Source organism: Phaseolus vulgaris, chromosome 9 (genome assembly GCF_051622355.1).
Source record: "Phaseolus vulgaris cultivar YP4 chromosome 9, ASM5162235v1, whole genome shotgun sequence".
In the NCBI taxonomy this organism is placed as follows: Eukaryota; Viridiplantae; Streptophyta; class Magnoliopsida; order Fabales; family Fabaceae; genus Phaseolus; species Phaseolus vulgaris.
Window position 1 is genome coordinate 11063235 of NC_143506.1, and position 23476 is coordinate 11086710.

Here is a 23476-nt window from a genome sequence, read left to right on the forward strand (position 1 = left end):
AAAGCACGAGTTCAATCATGATAGGGTGCTGAATACAATTATGTACTCTCAAATTAAAATAACTCTAGCACTAAAAAGGAACCAAACACATCTATCTTACATCAGGAAAAAAAATTCTATTAAAATCTAAAACAAAAGAAAACTTGATTTTGTAGTTTTTTTTAATAAACTAGATTAAAAAATCACAAGTTAACGTGTGTTTGAGTTCAGTTTCATTTAGTGTATCCCATTAAAATTAGATTAGATAAGAGTTTTGAGTTTCAGACAGATGAATCTAAGTGTTAAGGTTGGAAGCAACCCACTTCCACCCCGGAACATGAAGCAAAATATCGTAACAATAACCAACTCAGAAAGGCAACTCATGGCTGCAAATATATTGATGAAAAAATATTTCAATTTGGGAAAAATGGAACCTAAATTTACAAAAGTAAAATGTTTTGGCACTACAATTAATGTTTAGAACAACAGAAACAAGCCCTTTTCAAGAGGACATGGTTTTTAATTGATAAATCCCAATGGAAGACCAGTAGTGCCGCCATCAAATCGAAGAAAGGGCGAAGCCTGCATCATAACTTGCAGCAGCTAACTTCAAATTTGAAGTTAAATTACCTGTAAAAACTTGAATTATTTTCTTACTCTTGGTTTGTTGAACTTTGTTCTTTTTCCTTTGCTCTTTTACAATAAATGACTGGTATGTTTTCCTTTGTTGAATTTTTGGAAGACCTGAAAAGAAGAGAGAACCTGCAAGGTCTTATGACATATTTCTAGTCAACGTAGAATCAGAAAGTACTTGAAGAGAAGTGAATGGAAGAAGATCAATCTCCTTTCATTCCGTGTTCTTCACATACTTCCTACGAAAATGGACTGATTAAAGCATTAAAAGAAAAAACAGTAACCATAAGCAGCTTGCAGTAAGTTCACTGCCTCCTTTGGGGATAAGGCTTTAGATCACCCTGTGTGTCTTTACAGGTTTGTCTCCTCTCACGTTGATTACAATGTCCCTGAAGAATGACAGCACGAAAAATATAAAAACTCTTAGGACTGAAAAATTATATGTATTTGAAGAAGACCATATCGACAAAATGTGAATATTATCACCATGACCATAAATAGAGAACACTTCTTTAAACTGATTGGCTTATTAGTAACATGGCTCAGCATAATAATAATAATATATGTGTGTGTATATACATTTATCCGCATATAAACTATATGGACCGATAGAACAACGAGGACAAACACAAGTGCTTTTTACCAGCTTTACTAATGTAGAAAAAAATAATAATACTAAGGACAAACTTGTACTAATTCTATGATGTCTATCATCAAGCTAGTTCTCAAACAAAACAAAGCTCATAGCAGCAGCTGTTGACAGAAAACTGCCTCGCTTATAATTTGCTAGAACAAGACAACATAGATGTATCTAGGGAAATTTTCTCAAAAAGCTTATGGGAAACTTAAAGGGAAGTGTAGAACAGTAACAGTAATACAACAAAACCAATTGACCACCAAAAACAGAATTTAGAAAAACTAATCATTGAAGGGCATGCAGACTGAAGTACAGCAAATTATTTATTGAAACATGTGGATTCATGCTGAATTGCATCGTCTGTGTTAAAACTTAAAAAATTCAAAGATAATACTATGATTGGAATTTAATACAATTAATTCTTTTTAATAACAAGGAACAGGATAAAATATATACATGATGATTAATTGTCTTAAAATGGTTGGGTTGTGAATAACTTAAGCTGCTTAAGGACTAGTTAATTATATTGACTCATAGGAAAATAGTAAGACGCATTTGCTGAGTGCTGTTACTCTAAAAATAATTATGAACAGCTTAAAATAAAAGTAAAATAGAAAACTGAGTATTTTATTAGAGGGCTTTATCCTTTATCTTCAAATCTTCAAAACAGTGAGAGACGTGTACATAACAGAGTCTCCTACCAGTAAAGTTGATCACCAAGGATGTTATCCTTCCGTTTCCTTCTGGATGTTAGGTGCTGTTGTCAACCAATTACAGTATTATATGTAGTTGAAGAAATCCTCATCATACTTTTTATATTTGAGAGAGGAGACAGTACAAGTGGTACTAACAGATCTACACGCCCATCTCAATAAAAATAATTATGAGGGCATAAGCACTACATTAGTTTCCAGCATTGTAATACCACGATTTACCCGCTTACAGTTAGATATATTTTCTTGCTCCACTAATTAAGCAGCAGGGAGATTTGCAAATATGAAATGCTGAAAAGGTTTGTCTAAAATAAGTACTCTGACCCAATAGGTAATAAACCTTTTATTCAATACACTGAAACCTCTTAAAACATAAACCATCATGTTTATGAGCACCCAATTAAGTATAATTTTTACCAAAGAAAACATAATTTAGCCACGTCAGCACCACAATCATCTAAACATTCAATAACTAAACAATACTAAAGTTACACTTGAACACACAAGCACTCTTAATGAAAGATTATACAATGCATATAAAAAATGGGGAAGGAATAAGATAAGAATCTGTAGACTGTAATGAAAAAAGTGTTATCATTCTTTATCGGTTCTTAATTAAATAACACCAACATTTCTATCATACATACATGCATAAACACACGTATATACACAGTAGTGTGAGCATTTTCAAGGGTTTATCCTACAGAAAGCAAACCTTATCATCAAGTTTAAGAGCATAAGTCAGAACAGGAAATCTAATGATTAAAGGAGCCAAAAATAGAAGTAGTACAAAACCTCCAGCAGAAAGTGATAAGAAATATTGAGATAGATCCCATGCAATCATAAAAATCATAAAAAACAGGAAGTGAACTAAACACTTTTTTAAATTGCACTAGAAGTTACAATTTTATTCTTCATCAAATCGCTGTCAAATCTAAGCAAAACCTTCCGTACGTACAGTTAAAAGAACACTGCCATTACCACTCCAAACTTCCACCAACACAAATCTTGAACAGGATATAGATCAATCTGCCGAAACCAACATAAAATATAAAGGCACCATCATTTTCCAAGCATGCGATAACGATGCAAACAACACAGCACATCCAATAACAGCGACAAGGAATAGAGGAATACAAAAAACAAAGCAAGTGGCAAACTCCTCGTATGTTATAAAGAGTAACACAGTTCAAAAATTAAACACAAGCCTCAGCTAAGGCACAAGGTATGAGAACTTCAATTTCAAAGTTCAAACCTGAGCAAAAGCATTCGAATGGTTGAAGATATATATTCAGAAACAAAAGCTACGTACGCTCTTACTTGGAGTTGTCAATTGCATTGACATCAACGTCGCGAGGCGCGAGAATGGAGTTACTCTTCCTCTTAGCAAGAAACTTGTTCTTAGGTTTCCTCTCTCTGACTTTCCAAACGTTGTTCTTCCTGAACACGAACTTGTCCACCTTCCACCCGGGGCAACTCGTGTCGATCACGGTCACCTCGCTCTTTGTGAAACCCTTCAACTCGTTACCCTCCGCCTCCTCCCCGCGATCCGCGGTGGCCTCCTCTTCCACTTCCGGCACCACCGTGTCGACTCTGGGAGCTGCGGCCGCGGCGACGACGGCGGTATTGGCGGCGGCGGAGGCGAGGAAGATTTTAGGGTTGGTCTGTTTCCTGGGGCATTTTTTGTTGGTTTTAGTGAGGGTGGCGCCCATGCAGAAGAGCTCAGCGAGAAGGGCAGTCATGGGCTTGGGCTCGTCCCGGGTTGCGGAGGGAGGTTTCCGGGGCGGGTCATTGGGGCGGGCCTGGGGGGACTGGGGATGGGCCGTGAGGAGGAAGGAATCGAGGTCGGGTTCGTCGCCGGTGGGGATACCCTTGCTGGACCGGAGACGGTCGAGCCAATTCAGACCGGATTTTCCGGTCTGGGCCGAGCAGAGCATGGTCGTTGAAGAGAGAAATTAAGTGAATGTGGACGACAGTGGTGGGAGTGATAAACGAAACGAAACGAAACAAAAAAAAAAAAGGAAAGGGGAAAGAGGAAGAGGGAGTGCGCAATGCGCGTCGTGAGTCGTCGGTGACTGCCACGTGGACGACAAAGTGATATACTGCGTTTTAAAATTGGAGAAAAAAAAACCCATTTATTATTTATTATCTGTTCTCCTCAATTTGCATTTAGCATTTTATCCTATTTATTACTAATAAATACTTATATTTTAATGAATATAATGTATTAAAGTAGAATTCTGAACATATTTAAAAAATAACAGCTAGAATATTATCTATAAAATAAAAAGCAAAGAAGAAACAGTTACCCACGTGAGTAGGCAGTGTTCCTATGTATGAATGTATTTGGGAAGTGGCGAGAGTAAAAACAACGTGGATGTCTTGTGAACCACGCCCCCCCCCAAAAACCGCTGATGATAGATCATTACTTTAACTTTTTTTCCACTTCTTCAGAACAAAGCATCGTAAATAAATAAACAAATACAAGTGTTAGGTTACTGTGAGTAACGTAAGGTATTTATTGCAAGTCTTCTAATATGTTGGTTTATTCATAAATTATCCTAAACTTCTACTTTAAATTATGGAAGAATTGTGTTGCCAACTCTTTCTAATGAAAATATTTACTATATTTTATTTCTTAGAGGTATTTTAAAACGTTCTTCAAATATTATTCCAAATTACTTGTACTCAACGTGCATACATAATTAACATATTAATACTTCCTCCACTTCAAACTATACTCTTTTAAAACTCCACACACACATAAAAAATATTCAACTAATGTATATTTAGTAAGAAATATACTTCATTTTTAAATATTATTTTCAGTGTAAGGAATTGTTCATTAACCATTCCTAATTATATGTAGGGATACTATTAATTTTGTAAAAAAATACTACTATTTTTAAATAGATATTATTTTTATAATATTTTTTAGCTAATTCTTTATACTAAAAAAAATTATTAAATAGAAACCAATTTCAAAGAAAAAAATAATTAGTTGTTATATTGACTAAATTAGAGACTAAAAAAATTGATTTCTAAATTAGTTTCTATTATTGATAAATAATTTTTAAATTGGTATCTAATTAGCTACCAATGTTTTTACTACCAAATTTATAATCTAAATAATTGGTAGTTTAAACCTTGATAGCTAGTTAGATACTAATTTAAAAATTATTTATCAATAATAGAAATTAATTTAGTAATCAATAATTTTTTTAGTTTTCAAAATGGTCTCTAATTTAGTCAATAACTAATTATTTTTTGTTTAATACTTTTCTTGTAGTGTTAGCTAGGTCTCTATAACAATAATTTTAAAAAGGAGATGACTATTGAATTGGTGGACACATTTATTTAATATCTGATTAACAATTTAAATATTCAACTTGATCTTAATCATTTCAAAAAAATAACTTTCAAATAATACATAAAATCTAAAAAATACTATATTAATAATTTGGCCTAAATTTCAACATTATGTAGTAATATCAATTAGTAATACTCCATTAACAATAGCAAGCTTGTTTATATTTAGTAAAGATGATATACAAAATTCAAAATTATATTTAATATATATAAGGATTTTATTTATTCATTTTTATTTACAAAATTTAAATTTCTTTTCTTCAAAAAAAATTACTTTGTATGTGATATTTTAAAATTATTTATCTTTTTTTTCCTTAATCAGATGTTAGAGTTTAGAAAATAGCAAACTTTTCAAATTATATGTATATGTATGATGATCTATACTGAAATGAGAATTACAGCTTAGATGAAGATATAATGATATTTTAGGTTATTGAAGTGAATTGTATCTTTTGAATTATGATAGTTAATGTTAATTGTATTTAGATTGATATAATGATATTTTAGGTTGTTCAACTCAATTGAATTTTTTGTTTTAATTGTTGTGATAATAAATATGTTATTGAATTATGATAGTTAATGTTAATTATATTTAGATTGATATAATGATATTTTAAGTTGTTCAACTGAATTGAATTTTTTGTTTTAATTGTTGTGATAATAAATATGTCATTGAATTATGATAGTTAATGTTAAGTGTATTTTGATTGATATATGATATCTTAGGTTGTTGAATTGAATTGTATTTTTTTTTTAATTATTGTGATAATAAATATGTTATTAAATTATGATACTTGATGTTATATAGTTTAATAAAATTAGGTAATATATTCATGTATTATCCGAACGACATATTCATTTCTTTTAAGATTTGAAGCAATGATTATTAAGATTTGAAGCAATGATTATTAGAGGAGTCAATTGCTCAAACAACTAATTGATTGTTAAGTATCAGTGTACAATACTCAAACGCTTAAATGGTAGTTTGATTAAGAGAGAAACAATAACCATTATTTATGCTTTGGGAGTTTGGTCACTCAACGTCAATTTAACACATTTGAAAGATGGTGATTCACTATTAATAATCTCTCCATTTGACCCAAATGTCGCTCAAGCATTATATAAATGTTTCACTAACATGTTTTGTTATTAAAACGATAAATTTGACATTTGAGTGAGGGATGCGCTTAATCAATATTTTCTCACCATAAGGTTACTAGTCAAGCAATATTTTCATGTGGTTCATTTCATATTTTAAAGTGTTTTAACTCATCTCTTCTTACTAGATTGATATGATTTTGTAGGTAGATGTTAGTGTAACTAGATTTTTATGTAATAAATTATTATCGGCTTCAATAATATTATCAATGAGAATGATGATTACCTAGGTTATAATTTACCTATTTGACGTGATTGAGTAGTAAAATCACTAATTATGAGAATATTCAATGAATGTTGTTGCATTGATTGATGTTTGTTGATATAATAAACATTAAAAATTGTCCTTATTTTTGTGAATTAATTAATAAATAGATATATTCTAATTTTGAGTTAAGTGATAGTCTTAAATAAAAGTGTTTAATATTTGTTTTTATAAAATTTTCGAATCATTTACTTTTAAAAAGTTGTCAAATAGTAAGTCGCTTTAATTTCTATCAATTCATATAGATATTATGTGAAGTTGAGAATGTGAAAAATAAGAAACTAATTTATTAATACGTGTTTGTGTTATTAACAATTTAAGATTTATAAAATAAAATATATTATTTAATTTTATTAATATTAAAGATCTTTCTAGTTTATATTTAAGTTATATTAGTTTACTTATATATATATATATATATATATATATATATATATATATGTTAAATAGATAGAGTATATTATATGTATTTTGGATGTCATATACACCAAAATTTGTGTGTTTTACCGTAAGAGATAACTTCCCTTTACTTTGAAACAAAGATGTTCCTCAACTAAAGGCAAATGCATTTTCAAAAAAGATTATTTTAGATAGAATTCCATCTAAGGCTGCCAATCGAAATAAGAAGAATCGTGCAAGCAACTAATTATTTATTTTTCTAATCTTTATCATGAAAAAATTATTTTTATTACTTTTTAAATTCAAAACATACTATAAATGCATGATGGGACGCGCATTAATTACATCGAAGAAATATACATTCTTATGCAACAAACAATTTTTTGTATACTGTCTTTAATGTAATTGTTTTACAACATGAATTTCAAATAAAAAATCAAGTATACGCACTAAAAACAGAAGTGTTTGGATTCAACGATAAGATTGAAACGGGAGTAGGTTTTGGAGGGCAGAAACAAACACACAAGAAGATATGGTTTCACTTGATGCCTTAACGTTAGTTTCCACGATCTCATTATTAGACATTTAGACTAACACAATTATATGTTTTATATGCTAAGTTTGGTTATGGTCTTGTTACGTTAGTGGATACTTCTTTTTACTCTAAAAAAATTTAATTATAGTGACATGTTATCATATATGAAACTGGAGTATAGGCCTACATGTTTTATATCAGTATAAAAACAAAATTTTATGATAATTTATTATAAAATTTGTAATTATTTCGTTATATTAGATGATACCATCATTATAATTAGTGTGATTTTTTTTTATTCTTTCACTAATTAGGAAGCAAAATGCAGAAATGAGAACGTGTTGTTGTGATGCAACACAGTGGAGCAAAAGATGTTGTTGTTGTGATTTTTTTTTTCTTGTGCAGGTAGTTTATTTATTTTTATTTATTTATTGTCTTTGTAATTTAAAAAGATAGAAAAACAAAAAGTCAAAGCATTTTGAAAGTAAACAAGAGATTATAACCTTTTAAAACAATGGATCACAAACGAAATGTTGTACATGTGTTTGTTTATGGGATAATTAATGGGGAAGGGAGGATGTAGTGTTAGAAGTGTAATTCTCATGGAACAAAATCTTAAAAAGAGATTAAATGTTAAGTTTGTAACATACAATAATAATATTATTTGAATTTAATATAAATAGTAGTTTTAAAAAAAAAATCTTAAATATAAACACACTTAATACTTATAAGATTCAATTCCTCATATAACACTATTTATACTTTTATTTTCCCATCTAGCATCATTTTGTTTTTATTTCCCTATCTACCACTCTTTTGTTTTTATTTCCCTATCTAACACCCTTTTGTTTTTATTTTCCTATCTATCACCATTTCAAAAGTAAAAATTTAAAAAATTGATAATTTTAATTTTGAATACATTAAAAAAATAAATATTTTCAATGTTTAAAATAGTTAAGAATATAATTAATGAATAAAGAAATATTTTTTACAAAATAAAAAAATTTAAAAATGTTTAGTTTAAATTTTATTTAAGAATGAAGAAAATAAAAAATTAAACCTTACAACAACATAAGTTGAATATATAAACAAAAATTAGTATTTATTTATTATTATTTATGATATAATCATATTAATTTCAAGTAAAAAATACATGACATAATTATAAAAAAAAACAAAGTTAATTAGTATTAATTAGTAGTGGACACACATATAATATTGAAGTGTCTACCCTAAATGCAAAATCCTAAAAAAGAAACTAATGCAAATGTTATACTTAATGCTTAAAAATGAATAGACATTGTGTCTACTACTAATTAATACTAATTAACTTTGATTTTTTTATAATTATGTCATATATTTTTTACTTGAAATTAACATAATTACATCAATAATAATATAAATAAATACTAATTTATGTTTATAGATTTAACTTTGATGTTGTTGTAGGATTTATTTTTTTATTTTTTTCATTTTAAAAAAAAATAAACTAAACACTTTTAATTTTTTATTTTTTATTTTGTAAAAACTTATTTCTTTATTCATTAATAACTATTTTAAACATTAAAGTATTTATTTTTTTAATACATTCAAAATTAAAATTATTAATTTTTTTACTTTTAAAATGGTGTTTGAAATGGTGTTAAATAGAAATATAAAAATAAAAGGGTGTTAAATAAGAAAAAAGAATATAGATAAAAAATAAAAATGTAAATAATATTATATAAAAAACTGAGTATAGTTATAATAGAGTCGGAACTCGTTAATTCATTGTTATACACATCACACATTATACATTATGGACGGAAACCGACCACTCCTCAATATTTTATTGTGTATTTTTTTTTTTCTTTCTCCAATAAAAGTAACACGCTAGAAACCAATTGTAAAAAAAAATAGAAAAGTAAATTTAGGAATAATATGAGAGGATATTAGTTTTTTTAGAGTGCAGGAGAGAAATTTTTGTGATCCAGATTCATTTTTATATTGAAGTTGTGTAGATGAGAAAAAAACAGAATACATAATTGCAATCCAAGACATGACAATTAACTTCTTACACCGAACTAGTATAGTACCTATCACATTTCTGAACTAAAAAATGTATTCAAAAATTACTTTTCTCCTATTCCTTCTAAACAGATTGCAAACGATGCATCAAGCATAGGATAGTACATTTTTTGTCTGATTCCTACATGCAGTGTGAATAATTATCAACTATTAACATCAGTCACTAATATAACTGGCTAAGTTAATGTATGATCTTGGATTCATATAGGTTGGATTTTAAATTATTTGAATTGTATAAGATTAATTATGTAATGTTGAATAGTGTTGGTCTGATAGCCCATTTGATAAACTGGTAGACAGGCGTTCTATTAAAAATTATTGTCAGATCTTTATGTTTAAGGATTGGATCACCTTTAAAGTGGTTCTTATTTATTTATTTATTTTATTGTTTATAAAAAAAACTAATATAACTCGTTAATAACAATATATGAGTTATTGTTATGATTAACAATATATCGTCAAAATGTGTGCATTTTGGTCTGTACAAGTCCTTCTTTTCATGTGGCTACAATTGAATTGTACTTTTTTTTTCTGTGCAAGAGAGAAGTGTGTAGAAAGTGCAAGGCCACCTTCTGTGTTCTGTCCTTGTCAATTTGGCACACCATTTTGTTTCTATCCCTGCTATGGTGGAGACTGTTTTCGTCGTTTGCTACTTCTTCTTTTTAAATTTGCAAAATGTTTCTTAATATCTTGTGTTTGGCAAAGACAATTGCACTGTTCTAAACCTTGTCTATCTAATAGTGTTAGCATTCGAATTAATCTATGAATGTCATTAGTTGCCCCCACAAATAGTTAACTCACATAAAGACAGTGGAAAGAATCATTCATGACTTCACAACAAAAGTTACACTCAGAATTTTTGTTTTCACTAAATCAAAAATACTTTTTGCATATTGAACCACAACCTACTAGGTTTTTTCATCTAAATGGTTTTATTAGTATAAATGATAAAATAATATTTAATTATGAGATTGTGTAAGTTTTGTAAAAAAAATAACTTTAAATAAAAAAGTCATTGAGTATAAAAGTGACTTTAGGGTTTTGGTATAAATTGGATGAACATCAAAATCGTGTCACATATGCACAATTTTGATTGAAAATAATAAAAATAGAACATGACGACTTTGTTTAAAGTTGTGGAGTAATCACACAACTTTAGAGTTGGTTACCAAAACACATGGTGGATGTTGTTACCTTTTATGTTTTGTTTGGATTGGGGAGTGAGGACTATGGTAGGTTAAAGTGGAGGTATGAGAAAATTTTATTGAGATACGTGAGTGATGTGATGATGATAAAAGTATTTTAAATTGTTTTTAATGGTGTAAATTGTAAGATTACAAATTTACCCTTGTATATAAAAAAATAGGAAAATAAAATATTAATTAATTTAAAATACATTTTAGTTAATTAAAATAATTTGTATTATATTATTTAATTTGTATTATATTATGTTAAATTTTAAACATATGAAAAACAATTCTTACCCAAATTTTAAATACTTATTTACTTTTTTAAATATATTAAATTTTTCATAATAATAATAATCATAAAAATTATCATTAATATTAATATTCTTGTATGAATAAAATTAATATTCTTGTATGCATAATATCATTATATAATTTTATTCATACAAGAATATTAATATTAATATTAATGATGATTTTCATAATTATTATTATTATTATGAAAAAGTTAATATATTTTAAAAAATAAATAAGTATTTAAAATTTGGGTAAGAAAAAATTTGTGTAAGTTTAAAATTTAACAATATTATGATATATGAAAGGAATATTATATAATAAACAGTGACAGAATATTAAATACCAATTTTAACAATGTTTAACATAAAAAAATACCTAGTATAAAAAAAATGAAATATTCATGATAATAAATATTTATAATTTTTAATTTTGAATCAATAAAATTGATTCTCATTGATAAAAGATTCATAAAAATTAATTACATAATTTTTTTAATTTAAATCAGTATCTAAATTCAATAGTGTAATATTAAGAAAAATATAAATATTCTAAATTTTCAATATTAAAACAGACATTATTAATAAAACAAAAAATAATAATTACATTAATAAAATAATTATATTATTATTTTTATTTATAGAATTTAAATATTTAAATTCTCATTAATAAATAAAAATCTATATTATTATAATATATCAATTTAATTCTATTATTGATCATTTTAGAATTTAAATATTCAAATAGATTTTGTATTCTCATTAATAAATCAAAATGTAGATTATTATAATATATCAATTGGATTTTATTATTTACATTTTTATAATTTAAATATTTAAATACATTATGTATTCTTATTAATAAATTAAATTAAAATTACTATAATATATTAATTGAATTGTATTATTTGTATTTTTAGAATTTAAATATTTAAATGGATTTTGTATTCTCATTAATAAATCAAAATTTAGATTATTATAATATATAATTGAATTATATTATTTATATTTTTAGAATTTAAATATTTAAGTGAATTTTCTATTCTTATTAATAAATCAAAATCTAAATTATTATAATATATAATTGAGTTATGAATAATATTAGTATAAATAAAATTACTAAAATAATAACCTATAATTTCAAATAATGTATTTTATTAATTCTAGTTAATAAGAAAACAAATATTAAATCAGAACAAACACACAAAAAAAACACCTACAAAATTAAAGAAAAAATCATAAAAAACAAAAATTGAAAAATCCGACAAAAGAGATGGAGAAAACTGATTATACTTTTCCTTAAAAAATATATAATTGATTACCAACTGTTTTAGGAGCTTAATGATGTCTTAAAAAAAACTTAATCTATTAAGTTGAATATCTAATTAGCATAATCGATTATGTCTGTTTTAACATATCACATAATCGATTATCTTTCTAAAAATAGAGGCTAATCGATTATGTTGTATACTTAGTCAATTATCAATTTTTTTACAACATAATCCATTAAGTTTTTTTGTATTTTTTCAAAGCATTGTGAAAAATATCAAATTAAGAAATTGGATTACAACTTTTTGAAATCTAAAATATTGGATTTCTGCTTACATGTGAGTAATAGAAACTGTTCATGGTGGGTGAAATTGATTTTCAGTGATTTGCGAATGGTATTTGATTAATAGGTTGTGCATCTATGTGACCCTTTGTAATCATCACTATAGTTATATTTGGCGATAATGGAAACATAAACAGTGTTACTAATATTCTCTATGTTTGCACTTACAGTAGTGTCACCTTCCACATTAATTGTTGCTGGGTGCAGATAATGCCGTTATCACCTACATGATCACTCATCATCAATCTCTATTCAAAACAATGTGGAGGAGATGGTACATGGTGGATAATATTTTTCTCCATTATCATTATGAAACTCCAATCTTTATTATTACTGTATCGTGGGTCTAAATTCCTGTTCCCATTTCAGGAAAAAAAAATAAGTGTTTCAAAACCGTGTTTGATGACTTTTCACTCATAAGGCAAAGCTATAAAGTAGTTTATTATGGCACAATTTGTGTAGCACAAGTTACAAACACGTTGACTACATCTATAGTAAAATAATTACGAACAATGGTAAAATATTACTATATGATTTTTTATTATCACGTTGGTGTTGGGTTTAAATTTTATTTAGATGGGTGTTGTTGAATAATTTGATTTATTATTTGTTTAATTAAAATTTGCATACTTTAACTTAATACTACGAATAAGAGTGTGTTTGTTGGGTTAATGTAACTGTATTTATTGGATTTTATATTTTGTACAGGGATTTGTAAGGTACTAAAATACTTGTATTTTGGGTTTTATATAAGGGTTGAAACATCCCTTAAAATGTATCTTTTTATTTTATTTATTCTTTGTTGATAAAAAAAAAAATTAAGAATAAGGGTGTGTTGTTAAAATTTCTCACATTGAAATCCCAAAAATCAACTATCATTTATAAGGATAATTAATTCCTTTGTCAACGATCCATTTTGGTCTCTTGAAACATTCAATAAATGAAACAATTATTTTAGTTATATGTTGGTGGTATATGGTTTTAGCATGCCTCCTATTTAGAAAACATAAATTAGACTTGACTCTCCAATTTCATACAAATATGTACGCCCATTGTTTGCTTACCACTTCAATTCTCATATCTATATTGACCAGGGAATTAATTAAACATTAATTGGATCTTGTTGTAAAGTTAATCCTCTTAAATACTTTCACTTTTACAAAATCTATTTCCTACACTTTTTTATTTATATTTAGTTATTTTTATATAATAGCAGTTTGTTAATTACTGACGATAATTAATCTACAAATAAAATGTTTAAAACTATGGTGTATTCTAAAGTTAAATATTTCTAGTTTTTAATTCTTAAACAATAAACGTTAATAGTTAATAAAACTATCTGTAAAAAAAAACAAATCGTTATTCATTTATTAAATGGAAATTTTTGCCACCAGTTGGTTTTTTTAACTTGATTTGAATGTTTTAAATTTTGTTAAACAATATTCTAAAATTAACAACATTTCGTAATATATATATATATAATAATAATAATATAATATAAGTGAATATTATTTTATAAATCAATTTTATAAGTTTGAATTAGACTTAAATTATTGATTTTATAAATTTGAATTAGACTTAAATTTATTTTTTAGTTTCAGAGTATAATGTATTTTAACAAATTTATTTGATATACAAATTTATTGGATTTATCAAGTCACTATCGAATCGTTATCAAATTCATAAATATATAATTTCATCTGTAATCTTTAAAAAATTTAAGTTTAAATAAAAATATACATCAAATTTTGATTGTGTTATACAAATAATTTTATATGATTATCAATATCAGATAATTATTTTTTAATTAATACACCACAAGAAAATCATGAAATAGAAACCAATTTTTAAAGACAAAAAAATAATTAGTTGCTATGGTGACTAAATTAGAGACCATTTTAGAAACTAAAAAAAATTTGGTTTCTAAATTAATTTTTATTATTATTAAATGGTTTTTAAATTTGGTAGCAAAATTTTTGATTGCTAATTAGACACCAATTTAAAAACCATTTAACAATAATAAAAACTAATTTAGAAACCAATTTTTTTTAATCTCTAAAATGATTTCTACTTTAGTCACTATAACAACTAATTATTTTTTGTCTCTAAAAATTGGTTTTTATTATTTTCTTGTAGTGATAAACATAATTGAGTACAATTATAAATTATAGGTAAATGTAAATAAGAACTTTCAATATTACATAACATAATTTTTTTATCTCAAGTTCAAGAAATAATCAATCACCATATCTAAAATATTATCCACTTTAGAGTTTAGATATCAATGCCCAATCCCAATTTCATCTTAAAGAGAAATTTTGATATTAGATAACATAATATTCGAACCTCAAGTATTATTACTATGATGAATCAGAACATCCAATATATTATACGCTTTCGAGTCTATGTTGGATCATATTTTACTCTTTAAAAAGGGCATCAAAATCGTTTTAGATGAATTTCTTATACTGCATATTCAAAACTCAATTATGCTTTGAAAAAGTAATAGTATAAACAGCTGCTATAGCATGACCTGACTTTTATTTTGACTTTCTCGTGTTATTATTTCGTTCACCAAACATTTCAAACCAAACCATGAACTCACATCTTCCCTTAAATCAATCTATTACATACTTCAATTTATGTCACTTTATTCGTTATTATTGCAAAAATATTTATATTGCTATGGAATAAAATTAATTTTAGATATAATTCATAACATAATTGTAATAAAAATTAAAACCTTGTTATGGTGTAATTTATAGTTGATTGACATAATAAAAATACTTTTTTTTAGGACGGTGCTAGTACAAATGTTTACTAAAAAAATAATTAAATAAAAATTAATTTTAAAAATAATAACTAATTAAAGAGTATTTTAAAAATTAAAAAAGTAATTTTTAAATTAATTTTTATTATTAATAAATAATTTTTAAATTAATATCTAATTAGTTATCATGATTTTTTAACCAAAATTAGAATTTAAATAATTGATAGTTAAAATTTTGATAACATACCAATTTAAACATTATTTATTAATAATAAAATTAATTTAAAAACTAATAATTTTTTTAATTTTTAAAATAATTTTTAATTTAGGCATTATAAAATATTAGATTAGATAATTAATAATTTAATGTAAAGAAATAAACGTACCAACCCCAGCAAGTCGGTGCCGCAACTGTACTTGGTCTGTGATCAGAAATTTGGTGAAGTGTCACTAAAAAAAAGAAGTCAAAGTGTAAAAAATGTGTATTTGATGCAGTTTAAAAAATTAAACAAGATGAAGACAGAACTGAAAAAAGAAATACACATACGCAATTTAAAATTTCATTGATTATGATTTCATATATTAATACTTCACCTACAATTTTGTTAGAAATTCAAATGTCAGTCTAAAATATTTATGGACTATAAATGAGAAAATTGAATAAAATATAAAAAATAAGATTCACAAACTCATTTTCTTAAGTTTTTGAATTGAAAGATGTTTCAATTTCTAAATGAGTTTCATTCGGATATCATTGTTGTGTAATATCTCTAGTGAATCTCTTTCAAAAAGATCCAATAATAATATTAAAACTGATTATGTAAAAATTGTTAATAAAATGATTGTGGTTTTAAAATGTTTCTATTAATTTTTATTTTTATTTTAAGATTTTAAATTCGAAATTGTGTCTATTTTTTTATATATGTTTGACTAATCTTATTAGTATGGAATCATTTAATCAATCTCCCTTGGAAATCTCAAAAAGTTTATATTTATTTGTATTTTATTTATAATATTATGCTATCCAGCTATAAATTTTAAATACAATTATTTTTATTTTTTCCATATTATGATCATAGATACTATATAACGTGCAATTAAAACTTTTTTTGCATAGTTATCTAATAACAAAAAAATATTTTCTTCCTTTTAATATATTGAACATTGTTTTGCTCCAAATAATATAATTATTATAAACATTAATTTTAAATGTGCTTTTAAGAAGTGATTTTTACACACGCAACTTAATTAATCCATAACTGACACATCTCTAAATTTTTGAATCGTTATCTGTAGTTGCTAGAGTTCATTTAAACTAATTGAATTTCTTTTAAGTCTAGAAAATGCTTTTAAAAACGTCACGACTTTTTTTTTAATATTACATGATAACAAACATTATCTAAAATAATTACCTGAATATATAAATAATTGCCAAGTCTAATTCACTTAGTTGGGTGACATGTTCAATTTCTATAAATAAAAAATAATGATTAATTATTACTGTTAAAGGCGAGACACCTTACCATTAAGAAATAAAAAAATATAATTACAATTTATTAAAATCGATCAACTTCGTATCAATAAAAAATTATTAATATAATATATTTATATAAATTAGAAGTATATAAGATATTTTAAAATATTCATTTTTTTGCATAAAAATATTTTGTCGAAATAAAAATAATAATATAAATAACCGTAGATTAAATTTAGTATAGATGGAGTAAGAGGTATAAGATTTCTTGAATGAATGACTGCTACCAAATAGAAAAAAACTGATGACAGATGGACGGTAATATTTTGAATGCATAAATATCATCAAATTAGTTGTATTTCCTCTTCTGGTTGGCTTATGATCTTGGGCGATCCTTGGTGATTAAGTAAGTACGTCGATTTATCGTAGGTGTAGTTCAACTTGGTGATCAAGTACAACTTTAAGTTAGCAGAAGTCTTATTTGCCTGCGCATAAGATTGGGGGACATGTTGGGTTATGGGTCTTGGGTCGACCTTTGGTCATTTAGGTAGAAAGCCGATGTAAATAAATAATGTAAAAGAAATAGAATAGTACGAGAATTTGGATTAATTAGCATTAATCAGACAGTAAAGAGAGAATCATAACGACAGACAAATGGTTAAGACTTACTCTATATATACTAGGTAAAACATCTCATATAGACATATCACAAATTAGGTTAAGAGCACACTTGTTCTTGACTACCTTGAATGTTCTGGGTTTAGGTCTCCAATTGGCCGGGGGCGTCACACTTTCGTGTTTAGAGCATTGTCCGAGTGAAGTGAATAGGCAGCGCCTACCAAGCAGCTCCGCCATGTGTACGAGGAGGATGCTGCCATACTTGGCCGTAAGGACCCGAACCCAGTTCGGCTCTTGTAACACCTCTAAACAAAACTATGGGCATCTCAATAATAAAATAAAAAAAAATTGTATTTATTTAGTGAACATAATGATTAGTAATAGACGTTATAAGAGGATTGAAGGAGATTTTTGAAAGAAAATTGTGATATAAAAATATTTATAACTATTTTTAGCAAATTAAAGATTCGCAAAGGATGTGTGTTCAGTATTACCTAAAGTATGTAGTAAAATGTAGTATATTTTTGTATTGATAAAAAAAAATCTATTTGTATGGAAAAAAAAAGAATAGAGGCAGAGGTAATTGGGAAAAGTGAAAGAGAAAGAAAAGAAGATACATGTGTGCCGAAAGGAAGAGTCATAAGAAATGCAAAAAAAACGAGTTCCCGCAACGTGAAAAACAAGGCCTATGAAAAACTCGGTAGTCTGGTCTTAAAAAACCACACCTCACTCGGTCCTTTGAAATGGATTGTCTCCATTAACTTGTTGTGAATTCTCGTATACTATTTATTTATTTGCCTACAAATCAACCCACGAAGCAACAAACACCGTCAGTCAAATTGAGAAACAACGTTAGACTTCCACCTTCACGGTTTCTTTCGGTTCTACGTCAGTGTCGAATAATTCACACGCATCACTCCTTCGCCACCGTTCTTTTTTATGTGGTCATTCTGATTCCTTCCCCTTCACGCCCCTTGGCTCCTCCAAACACTTATCCCTTTCCTTCTTTCACCGCCATTGGCCAAATCACGCCACGGCGTCGTTTTGCGCCAAACCCTCCTCCTCCTCTTCCTCCTCCTCCACCCTTCCCGTCTTTATCCACACACCCTTATCGCCCCAAATCCTTTTTGTCTTTCTCCCCCTCTGATTTTTCGCCAAATTTTTATCTTTTTGTTTCCTCTGCTTGATTTTTCTTCGCCTCAAATATTCTTCTGCACCTCCTTCGCCCAAACCCCCTTTTAACTCTTGTGAGGAGCTGAACAGATTTTGGGGGTTCTTTCTACTTATTATTATTATAACATTCCCTCCTAGTTTTTTATTTTTTCTTTCTTCTTCTTGTTATGCCTTTGCCACAATCTTTATACGATATGTTGGAGAACCCTGCAACATTGGGGTTGTGTACACTTGTTGGAATGTTTTTGAGTCCTCTCTGTGCAGCATTTTTCGTTGGGGTCATTGTTGGATGGTTGTGGAAACCGAAATGGGCGAGGTTGGGTAAGGAAAAATTAACTACTTCTCTTGTCAAATCCTTAGATTTTGCCTCACCCTCCTCGGCTTCTTCTCCTTCTAAGTCTGTAGTTTCTACCATTAAGAGTTGCTATTCGTCTCCTTGCCTTAGTTCCATTAAGATGCAACGACCAAATCCAGAATCTTTGGCCCTGAAGAAAGGAACAGAGAAAAAAACTTCTTCTTCATCCTCTCCCGTCAAATTTGCAAGTTCCGTTAGGTATTTTTTTAATTTATCCATTATTCTTATGTTATTCTGATAACATAAACAGTTGTTGCACAAATACAGGGTCTAAATCCATCTATTTTTTTTGTTGTTCTTACAATGAAATTGGGAGAAAAAAAATGGAGACAAAAGAAATTTGGACATATTGCTATGAATTTGTAACATGTTAGCCAGACTGTTCTTTTGTTTTTGACAAATTAGAATGTGGTGTTAGCATGCCGTCTTATTTATCACTTTGTTTTACCTTGTAGTTCACCCAAAGCTATCGAAGAAACTCCTGATGCTGTGACAACAAGGGATTTACATCATCTGTGGTTGCTTGTGGAGGAGAAAGATGGAAGTCTCCCTTGGATTCAGATGATGGATCGTTCTACCCCTACTATGTGTTATAAAGCATGGCATAGAGAGCCAAAGGTATGCTATTTCCTTCGTAAAATCTTCTGGTCGTATTTGAATTACCTACTTGGTTGTTTTTAATATTTGTTTTGTTGGCTTGTTAGGATGGTCCTCCCCAGTATAGAAGCAGCACCATTTTTGAAGATGCTACCCCTGAGATGGTGAGGGACTTGTTTTGGGATGATGAGTTCAGACCTAGATGGGACGACATGCTTGCAAGCTCCTCAATTATTGAAGAGTGTCCCACTACTGGTACCATGAAAGTGCAGTGGATACGGAAGGTGCATAACAGTTTTTCCTGATTTAAGTGTATTGAATTGTGCTCTTAGCTCAGTGTGCTAATGGATGCTAATTAATCTGTGGAACAGTTTCCCTTTTTCTGTAAGGATAGAGAATACATAATTGGTCGGCGAATATGGGAATCTGGAAGACATTACTATTGTGTGACTAAGGTATGAGAATAAAACTCACCTTCTTTTGTTCTGGAATTTTTGAAGATGTTGACTGATGGTGGTTATTTTCCACCGTTATTACAGAGTTATGCTTAATTTTTATTTTTTTATGTTTTGTTCTTTCAGGGAATAGATTGCCCTTCAATCCCTAAAAGAGATAAACCTAGACGTGTTGATGTGTACTACTCTAGTTGGTGCATTAGAGCAGGTGAAATTTGATACCCTTGTAATTGAATTACTCATGTATCTACTTGTTCTTGTCTATCCCACCACTTAAACTAGCTGTTCCGTCACTGATAGACTTGTTGTGACTGATATGGTATTCTTGTAACAGTGGAATCAAAGAGAGGTACCGGCCAGTTAACTGCCTGTGAAGTCTTGCTCTTCCATCATGAAGAAATGGGCATTCCATGGGAAATTGCAAAGCTTGGAGTAAGGAAAGGAATGTGGGGAACTGTTCAGAAGATTGAACCTGGTTTGAGAGCCTATCAAGAAGCAAGAACTTCTGGTGCTGCACTTTCTCATTCAGCCTTTATGGCTCAAGTCAACACAAAAATAAGTCCCGAAGACTTGCAAACCGTTGGGGCCAATGATAATTCAGAGGAGGAAGAAAGTGTTACTTCTTATCAGAAACCACAGGGCGTGAACATTCCCAAGATGCTAGTTATTGGTGGTGCTGTTGCTCTTGCTTGTAGTCTTGATAGGGGTCTAGTGACCAAGTATCTTTTATTTGGTGTTGCAAGAAGATTTGCTAATATAGGTAAAAGATAGTAAAAATGGAGGAGGTATCAATGCCTTGAATGCCATTCTTTTGGACGATAACTCTTGTTATTATTACTCGATAGTTTAGAATTTAGAGACTCTTTTGTGGAATAATTAAGTTATAGTTAAAAAATAATATATATAAAAAACAAGACAATCCCAAGAGGGTGGAGGGAGTAGGTGGCGATTTTTTTTTCTTGGACTGAGTAGTTCTCGTTGGTCAAGATTCAAGGCTGTAGAATTTTAAGCCTGTATAAGTTGGTGTAAACTCAGTATCAATTAAAAAGGAAATTCAAAGAAAAAGTCTTTTTGTGGCTCCTTTATTCTCCAAGACCGGTAACAATTTTTAGATTCTATTTGCAATGCTTGGAGCTAATGAGTATTTCGCTCTGTCAGGCGACATCATCTTCCAACCACCGAGATACTAGTTTTGAAATGTTTTCATCTGACTATGTTTTTTGTGCGTTTAACGTCTATTTCTACAATTCTACGTTCCCCAAAAAAAAAATCCAACATAAAAATGACAGTGGGATTCGTTATTTTTAATTTTAAATAAATGCATGTAAACTGCCTCAGTTTTAAAAATTCAAGAAGCTTTAACAAATCATGAAGAAAAGAAAATAGACACTAATATGATACGGACACAAAGATATGATACGGACACAAAGATACGTATAATTTTTAAAAATACGGATACACGGATCTATATATATTATATAATTATGAATTATATAAATTGACAATAAAGATGTATGTGCGCAGGTATGTTCTAAATTATTTTTTGGAGCAGAAAGATGGATCTATATATTATGTAATTATGAATTATATAAATTGACAATAAAGATGTATGTGCACAAGTATGTTTCAAATTATTTTTTGAAGCAGAAACATAAGAGTGGGGTGCTTTTGTCACATATTATTTTTCATTATATTTGAACTAATGACATGTCAACGCTCCTCTGTTTAAAACGTTGCCAAAACCTAGTGAAGGTGGAATTGATATGAAAAAATAATGAGGTTGTTGGGAGGAAATATCACATAATAACAAATATGTGTACGAGTACAAATAGTCCCCATCCCAAGCAAATTCAATTCATCACCAAGGTTTCGAAACAATCTAAACCATCAAGCTGTGGTGCCAATTTTGGCTTTTGAAGGCTCTTTGCTCCTTCATTCATTTCTGCTAGCATCTTTTGACTGGATACTGATGACCCTTGTTTGATTTCCTACAGACAAAACATCTTGAACTTTAGCTATACAAAACATTGGATATATAGCCTTTCTTACCTTGACATGCCCTTATGTTGTTCCTAAATAAAACAATAGAATGCAACCTTTCTTACCTTGAGATTGTTTCTGCCAATGAAATAAAATCCAGCAGCAGCAGCAACGGCTGGCACAACTGCAAAAATACTTCCCATGGCCATTATTCCCCTTGAAAGCTTAATTCTTGAAAATGGAATGAACAACTAGTCTTTCAGCCATATATAAGGCAAGGGTGGACCTAAAGAGACAGAGAAGATGCCTTGGTGATGAAGAGAAGCAAACACTGATCTATAAAGATAGGAAAAGGATAAAAAGACAGTTGAGTAAGTTTGCACTATCTTGAACTTTGTGAAAAGTAAACTTCAAATGGCGGGATCATGGGAATATTTAACACCAGAAGACTTCCCTTATTCTATATTTCTGCTGTAAAAAGCCTTTATTTTTTTTCCCTAATCGTTAAGAAATTATATCATCCCTTGTTATTTCATCAGAGTTTGTCACCTATTCCACAAAGTATCTGTAAAAATTGACTGCATCTGTAAAAAAAAAATTAAAATTTCAAAATTTAATGCAAATTTTGAACTTTATACAAATAAAATAAGTGAACTTTTAATAGTTTTATCTTTTAAAAGAAATATCAGTAAGAGATAAGAGTGTAGTAAGAGATAAGAGTGTATATAAATTGTTATTAACCTTAACTTTTATTCATTGTGAAACTTTTCTTAAGAAAACATCTGCATATTGTTGATTTATTCTTTACTTAAGGCGAGTCACTACCTGACCCAAAGCTAATTTAGCGCACTCATCGATGAAATCCGAATTTCAAGTCCCATTTAAGCATATACGTGCTAGATAATTTGTAAACTAAAATCAGATTACATGATTACACAATAATGCAAGAAAGTTCTCAAATGTAAAGGTGATTCAAACACCATATTCTGAGAGGGAGAAAGTAATTTCAATTTTTCTTATTCTTCATTTCATAATGCTAATTATATGAATCTCTGCAGAAATTATATACGGTCCGTATGTATGCGCAACATAAAAAGAGGTAGATTTGATTAAAGGATGTGATTGTTGTGTGAGAACCGCACATGTCATTTAGCCCCTGCTTTTTTCCACCCTCCACCGTCCCTTCAGTTCTTCCCCTTCCAATTTT

At 28.4% G+C, this 23476-nt stretch overlaps 2 protein-coding genes and 1 long non-coding RNA gene across 9 annotated transcripts; 1 reads left to right on the forward strand and 2 right to left on the reverse strand.

The window, feature by feature from the left end:
• Positions 1 to 346: 346 nt before the first annotated feature.
• LOC137821427 (fantom protein) lies at positions 347 to 4112 on the reverse strand. Of its 7 annotated transcripts, none has more exons than XR_016515636.1 (4): positions 3283 to 3995; positions 2921 to 2991; positions 897 to 1001; positions 347 to 723 (listed from the first exon to the last, which is right to left on the reverse strand). XR_016515636.1 is itself a non-coding variant. In XM_068626017.1 (3 exons), the coding sequence occupies exons 1-2, from the start codon at positions 3897 to 3899 to the stop codon at positions 944 to 946; spliced, it is 675 nt and encodes a 224-aa protein (XP_068482118.1). In that variant the 5' UTR covers positions 3900 to 4112; the 3' UTR covers positions 347 to 723; positions 897 to 943. The 7 variants fall into 7 exon arrangements, 3 of the variants coding, with proteins under 3 accessions (XP_068482118.1, XP_068482119.1, XP_090151538.1); XR_016515639.1 differs by having other exon boundaries at positions 347 to 741; positions 3275 to 3992; XR_016515637.1 differs by lacking the exon at positions 2921 to 2991 and having other exon boundaries at positions 3275 to 3991.
• Positions 4113 to 18977: 14865 nt separating this feature from the next.
• On the forward strand, positions 18978 to 21354 carry LOC137820699 (uncharacterized). Its single transcript, XM_068624898.2, has 6 exons — positions 18978 to 19435; positions 19693 to 19855; positions 19942 to 20118; positions 20206 to 20289; positions 20416 to 20497; positions 20624 to 21354. Exons 1-6 carry the CDS (start codon positions 19050 to 19052, stop codon positions 21058 to 21060), a joined length of 1329 nt encoding a protein of 442 aa, XP_068480999.1. The 5' UTR covers positions 18978 to 19049; the 3' UTR covers positions 21061 to 21354.
• A 601-nt stretch (positions 21355 to 21955) lies between these two features.
• On the reverse strand, positions 21956 to 22599 carry LOC137821214 (uncharacterized). Its single transcript, XR_011082754.2, has 2 exons — positions 22395 to 22599; positions 21956 to 22277 (listed from the first exon to the last, which is right to left on the reverse strand). It is a non-coding gene; the product is annotated as an uncharacterized LOC137821214 (long non-coding RNA).
• Positions 22600 to 23476: the final 877 nt, after the last annotated feature.